The sequence below is a fragment of the Convolutriloba macropyga genome, chromosome 1, assembly GCF_964194025.1.
Source record: "Convolutriloba macropyga chromosome 1, txConMacr16.3, whole genome shotgun sequence".
Lineage (NCBI taxonomy): Eukaryota > Metazoa > Xenacoelomorpha > Acoela > Convolutidae > Convolutriloba > Convolutriloba macropyga.
In genome coordinates, this window is record NC_134468.1 from 70,472,200 (window position 1) to 70,479,468 (window position 7,269).

The 7,269-nt window shown below is 34.7% G+C and overlaps 1 protein-coding gene across 1 annotated transcript; it reads left to right on the forward strand.

Moving 5' to 3' along the window:
• Positions 1–1,857: 1,857 nt before the first annotated feature.
• On the forward strand, positions 1,858–6,944 carry LOC142351048 (cytosolic sulfotransferase 3-like). The gene is made up of 2 exons (XM_075403121.1): positions 1,858–2,595; positions 6,517–6,944. The coding sequence occupies exons 1-2, from the start codon at positions 2,036–2,038 to the stop codon at positions 6,827–6,829; spliced, it is 873 nt and encodes a 290-aa protein (XP_075259236.1). The 5' UTR covers positions 1,858–2,035; the 3' UTR covers positions 6,830–6,944.
• Positions 6,945–7,269: the final 325 nt, after the last annotated feature.

Here is a 7,269-nt window from a genome sequence, read left to right on the forward strand (position 1 = left end):
CCGCCGTTACTACTCTCTCCTTAGGAGAAATATAATTTTGAGTGGCCAATCTGATGTTTTTATACGGAGTGTCTATCAAATTCTTAGGACTCTATAGGCTCCTAGTTTTAAGAATTGCCTATTGCCCGTACATACTGAGAAAGAGATTGCTAACCTGTTGGTCCGCTAGAGTACCATCGGTGTTGATCTTGTCCTCTTTCTTTTCTGCGCGACATCTTGTCATAAAAGTCATAATCCACACAGTAGTTGATTATGTCTTTTATAGATCCAGAATATGTCTGTTTGTTGATGGTCTGGACACCATTGTCGTGGTCGATTACATGGATTCTAAAAGTTGAATTTTAAAATGATATTAGAACTGAAAATATACAACTTTTAGCTCATATTTGTAGTAGTTATCTATGCAAAAACATTCAGAGAAAAAAATCATAAAAAATATTTTATCTGATTGACATGTGAATCGATCTTAGTCGAGAATCCCGGACGTGAATTTCTGTTTTTATCAACATTTCATGAGAATCTTATATAGCCTAGATAAAATCAAGTTCATTAGTTTGAGGTCGGCGGATGTTAGAATCCGGTTCCTATGGGTGGGAAAATTAACTTCTGACATCTGGTTGATGGGTCAATAAGATAATGATAGCGGTAAAGAAAAGTTAGAATCGAGTTTAGTTTTGTGGCCATTACTTATGGACGTAGCAGCAAAGCTCGTCAGGTGAGTTCTTCTTTCAACCTTTGAAATTTTTAGTGAAGAAGACTTCTAGAGTTCTTGTTGTTTCTTTGAAAACATCACAATTATAAAAAAACATGAAATAATAAAAGCAGCAAATTACAATTTATAAGATACAAATACAGAAAAAAGGAATGTAAATTGCGCGACATAACAATTGCAGAATAATCTTTTTTTGGGTCATTCACTTTAATAAAGATTTTTAGATCTAGCTCTGTTTGTTTGGGAAGGAAAAAATTAAAAGCGAATTGCAGTGTCGCAAAAGCGTGCGCTGAACGAGTCACGAGCTTGCTCATAAAACAGTCACTAATCACACATTGATGTTCCAATCACCATCTAATATTCAGTAAAAATGATAAAATTCATTTATCCCATATATCCAAGCAAAGAGAAACTGTTTTTATCAAATTGGTTTTGATGAATTTGAGTGGAATAATTTTGCAATTTTATTGTTTTTATAAGACCCTCAGTTTTTCAAAGTATTTTTAAAACTTTAATTTTGATATTGCACTTGCTGTCATCTCACAATTGAATACTTCTGATGTTGCTAGTATATACAATTTCTTCGCTCTTTTGATCTTCATCCATCCATCTATAATGAGGAAAAACTGAGCTTGAACAGAAGAAAAATAGTAAATGATTGTCTTTTAGATTAATTAATCGCCACTTTTTTCAAATTACGCAACTCTTTTTTGTTTAAGTCGGAAAAGGATAGAAAGTGAGCTTTATTTAGCTATAGCTAATTTCTAGCTGTAGCTAATATTTTGTTTGAAAAATTATGGTACAAAATAAATATTTTCATTGATCTAAGGTTGTCTTTTTTAATCATTAAAAACCAGTATTTAAGGAGCTTCAGAGATGTTTTATTTAACATAATTCTATTAAAGCAAAACTTAATTTTTCCATGGAAATATTTGCAGCGGATAGAAATATGCTGATGTCTAACTTAAAACTGCGTGATGGTTCACTTTTGAGGTGAAGTCGAGGCAAATTTTCACCATACCTCAACGAGGTGATTTATGATGGTGGCTAATTTGTCTACCACAAAACTAGTTTGGGTCAACTTACTTTTGAAACTCTTTATCATAAACCGTTATTAATCTCTTTGACTGCACTTATCATAACTGTGAACCGGAAAGCGCAATTTGATACTAACATGTACAATCAAAAGCAAGCTTCTCAAGTTCGATCTGAATTATTTTAAACGCAATATATTAACTATGTATAGTTATAGCTTATATTAATCTGCTTTTGCACTAAACTGATTTAATCATAAAGTCTACTATCTTCGTTATAAGGTCCAAGATGTCAGCACCGTTTATACAGAATTCTTTTGTACTTGAAGACGTTTTTTTCGAGGGACCTTACACAGAGGAATCCATTCTAGCGACTAAAAATTTTCAAGGTCGCGAGGATGACATTTACTTGTCAACTTATCCGAGAACTGGAACTACTTGGACTCAGAATATCCTTGTAGGGATGATTTTTGGCCTTGAAGAGCTGAAAAACACTGGTCAAGTGGGTATGCGATATACATTTCCTTATATGGAATCAAATTTCAGAGATCAACGGGGCGGTTACGAAATAGCGAATGAGATCACGCGATCGCCACGTTTGATGAAGAGTCACCTGCCATGCCACTTATCACCGCGTGAAATATTCACACACAAAAGGAAAAACATAGTTGTAGTCCGGAACCCTAAAGATACAGCACTGAGCTGCTTCAAGTTCTACCAGACTAAGCCAACTTTGGTCGGATTCAAAAAGACGGACAATCAAAATGAGTTTCTGGAGATATTTCTGAATGAAAACGTGTTCTATGGCAGCTGGTGGAAGTGGACTAAGGCATGGGTGGACAAATGTCGGTAGGCACTACAATTTTTCAGACATTAAGGGTCATTGCTATGTACAAATTAGCGCCAATAAGAGCAGAGTAAATTTAACTCTGGTTAGTGAGTGAAATCCGTTTTGCAAATCTTAAGACAGGGGAGAGAACAATTTCAATCGGATTTCTTTTATAATTTTACGTTTGTCGCCTTTGATTAATTAAACCATATAAGGTAATTGAGAATGTTGCTCAAATGTATTATGAAAAGAAAAACTGGATGTCCGGTTTGACATCCAACGCAAAGCAACAGCCCGTAATTGAAGCCAATAGTATAAAAATGTTAAATTATAAATTTGTTTATTCACCAATTTTTTGCTACTACACCACAAAAAATGGCAACAGAAATGGTTCCCGGAGACTGAAAATTTCTGCTGCCCTCTGGCAGTGCTAGGCACTGCAACGCTTCTATTAAAATGTGCAAGAAACAATCTAACATCTCAATTTCGAGGGATACAAAAAATACCTCTTATAAGAAGAACTCTGCTTGCAAAGAGCAATTTTTCGCTCTACGATTGCTTCAAGGAGATACCGTGAACTCTCATACGCTTTACTTAAAACGGTTGGTTGCAGAGGAGAAGTGACTGTAACATCAAGTGCAGCATGTCAAGTTGATTGCCATGGCGGGAGCAAAATATGTTTGATAAGATCATTGGTATTAGTTAGCAGATTTTATTTTTTACTAAATCTAGACAATATAGCTCGTGTAATGCCGACGCCCTTCGATCTTGGTTTTGCTCATTAAGCGGTATGGCATCCCGTCTTCCGTCGCAGAAAACTTCAAGTCCACTAAATTCATCCAGTGTGGTGGCATCATCTTGACTTGCAACTCCGGCTCTGTAATGAAAAAACTGATTTGAGTTAGTCGCAAGGCATGTGTAGTCCTTTGGCGGTAACTGACATTGCAGCTAATCAGCAGCCGCGTGAGTTGTGTTCAAATTGTTGAGCTCTTTGGTATCTTGAGCTTTATTGAGAGCGTCTCTTAGTGTCAATGTTGAAAAAATTTGCAATTCGATACACCAAAATTTTTGTGCTAATATCGAGCTAACGCAGGCCGCGACGGCTTGTTTTTGAGATTATTTAATGCCAGTGTCACATGTGTTTATCGGCCAACAAGCTTGATTCCATGAATTATCATTAGTAATTTTTCATGTAAAAAGCCCGAAGTCTCCGTTGGCTACTGTCAAAGCTATTGATTGCTTCTAGCAATTAAGTTGTCGGTTTCCTGGTGCTGGTAGACTGAACCATTTTCAGCTCACAAATAAAAGTGCACAGAATGCCAAATGTGCATCAAAGATCAATTATATAGCGCATGTTTGCAATTACTATGGAGACTTCTTACACTTTTGAGGCTCTCTAAAGCAGATAAAGAAGATTCAAGAACGCTGTTTGGTTTCGGTTTTTTCAGATAATCGGTGAGCATTTCTTCTGTTGAACATAGCTAGCAATTGTTTTCTGTTACTCCGAAATGTTTTAGTGAGCCCTATTTGCTGAGGGTATTAAAAGATTCTCTGATATGATTTTGTACATTTTGAACAATAAACCAATAAAACCAGGATAAAATCTGCGGCTCAAAAGTTTTTGCGACCTAGGAAACGTTTGAGAAGATAAAAGCTAAAAAATCTCAATTTTTTTTTTCATATAAAATCGGGTCAGCGAAAACATACCATCAAAAAGTCCTTTCTAGACAGACCATTCGTGGTTTCACACTTATTCGAGCTAGATAACGTCTAAGATGCGAACTACAGAAAAACGGTAAAAGAACAATCTTTATTCAAGATAACAATACGTATTTTCAACGATAAGCTCTTATTCGATCACACATAACAATCCTCATCGAACGTACTCATAAGACATCTAAAGTAACACTGGCGGCAAAAAGGCTAGACAAGACCTGTTAGCCTTTTGTGAGCCAATAAAGGTCAATTCAGCTCATGTGTGACGTAATTTGGCCTTTCTTTGGCCTTAAAGTTAAACCATTCAATGCGTGTTTTTAGTCTAATAATTTTATATCTAAGCCATCTTAGTCTAAATCGGGCTAGTTTAGCTTAAAACCGCTCTCAAACGGTTCGTTGCTCAAGGCACATGTATTAGAATACGGAATTTGCTTCGTAAGGTTCGACATGGTGGGGGCTCGAACCACCGGTCCTTAGATTGAGAGTACAGTGCTATACTAAATGTGCTATGGTTACTTGTTTTGTTACGCATACAATTTAAATATACTCACTTACTTTTGTCGCTGCATACAATTCTCGCGTATATTTCTCGCTTACATTTATTTGTATTCACAACAACACTCTCGAAAAAAAACAAACACTTTAACTATGGCTAAAACATTGAATGCATTGGCTCCACTTAAGAAGGCAATTTTTGTCGTAAGTGCACAACATGAAAAAATTGTAGTCAGCCACATTTTTTGTACCAACCATTAAAATTTGCTTGTCGTTTATGACATTTATACCAGCCCTAACTTTTGGTGAAGCCAATTGTGGCCAAATGCGATATAATTGAAAGCTTAGCAAAGTTAAACCGATAAATGCAAAATTTGGTTTCGGCTTTTTTCGTTTGCCGAAGAAATAAGGATGCTCCAATTTTTGCATAACTATGTGCTTTTCGTGTATATTTTCCTAGTATGACTCTATATGCTCACAACGGTTAACCCATTGCTGTTTCATGAGTTTTTATCATAAAATTGAAATTGAAGCAATTTTTTATATTTCTTTTTTGAAAAAGAAAACATTGAACAGCTATTCGTTTGCAGGCTTAAATTGTAAATATTGTACAAAAATTTCCAGTTTTTAATCGAAATCTATTTCATCAATTATAAAGCTTTTTGTTTTGCTATATACACAATTATTGCTTCCTGCTGACTACCAACTTGCAGAAATGGTTTAATTCCAATCGAAATTTTTTGTTTGCTTAAAATTGATTAGTTTATCAGAATTTAAAATTTGTTTTAAATTGACTTTCTAATCGAAGCGTTTCTAATTGTTCATGAAATTTGCCTTTTAGACAGTGGCTACTGTAAAAAATTGAATGAGTGCCCAAAAAAATCTCTAAGACAACAATTTACTGCGTGAACTGAGCATTGCTGTTTTGTGTGATAACAATTTTCTTTCAACAGAAAGAGCATTTGATCACAATCAATTGGCAAAAATTTTGTTTGATGATGAAAATTTGCAACCCAACAAGCAATGACGCCTTGTGAATACAAAATTAATTAAATGAAATAATTTAGAATCACAATTAAATGGACTAGAGGAAAGATGACGCTTCAGAACTTCAAATGATAAAAAGTAAATATAGTAAACATGTAACCCTTGTTATGAAAAGCAAATTACAAAAGTCTGTACATTAGCTTAAAAATTAATACAAAATTAGCGCTCCAATGGTTGTCTGAAACATGATAACAAAAAATAGGGAAAAATGGTTTTTATACAAACAGATTTTTTACAAAACTAATAACTATGATCAAATGGTCTTTCTGTTAAAAGAAAACTCATGACTCTGTTAAATGAGAACCTTTGATCATGAAACAGTTATCGCTGATTCATTCTCATTGTCTTTCTTCTGTTGACATTAAAACCTCTAGCTAGCAGCGGCCCGTTTTTCAAATTACATTATTCCATAGAGTCAATTTTATACTGGATTAGTATTTTAATTAACAGGGAAATTGCGTTTTGGCGTTAGTGGTTACGAATTGGCAGTAATCAAGAACAACTTACCGCAAAGGAAAAAATAAAAGTTTTGAAAAGAATGTTGAGCAGAACTGAGATTAAATATTTAAAAAAAAGGTTTTTGAAAAAATAGCATACAGTTGACAACTGAATCGTAGCCAATAAAATTTGGCCACCTATTTTAAAGTAAGATCTTGTTTTTAAATTTGAATTCCTGATTCTAGAGAATATCCTGACAACAACCTCATGTTCCATTATGATGACCTACATAAAAACTTCGAAGGAACGGTCTCAAAAATAAGTGCCTTCCTCAGTCTCGAACCAATGACATCAGAGGCCTGCGCAGCTCTCAAGGCTGCAACTTCGGTTGACTCAATGAAGACGAGGTACGAAAAAGACGGTCTAGAGAAGGACATGATCAACAAAGGTCAAATGAACGGTTGGACAAGCAAGTTCTCAAAAGAAATGGCTGAAAAATACGATGCCAAGACTAGACAGACATTTGGAGAGGACAAAATTGTTGACAAATTTATTTGAGTAACTTTTTAAGTAATTTAACTGTGCTTTTTTTGCGCTAAAAATAAGCCAGCAACTCAAACTAAAAAATCTAGAATTGTGCTATGTGAAATTTTGACTACTTGCCCCAGTCATCCAGGAATAGTTATCTAGCAAGATTCGTGCTAATTCTTCCTAAGTCAACTTGCAAGTTTCTGTATTCTTAGTACGAATTTTGTAAGATTCAATTTTTTAAACAGAACTTACAAGATAAATTTGCCTCTTGCGAGAACTTGCAAGATAAGTGTTCTTAGTACGACTTTTTCTAAAATTTAAAATAAAGTACGAAACTTGCAAGTTCTTACAAGATAACAATTCCTCGTACTAACTTGGTACGATTTCACATTCTTTATTACCCGTTTCTTGATAAAATTTAGAAGAATAAGCAAGTACTGGATCTCGATAGTACGAAATTTGCAAGT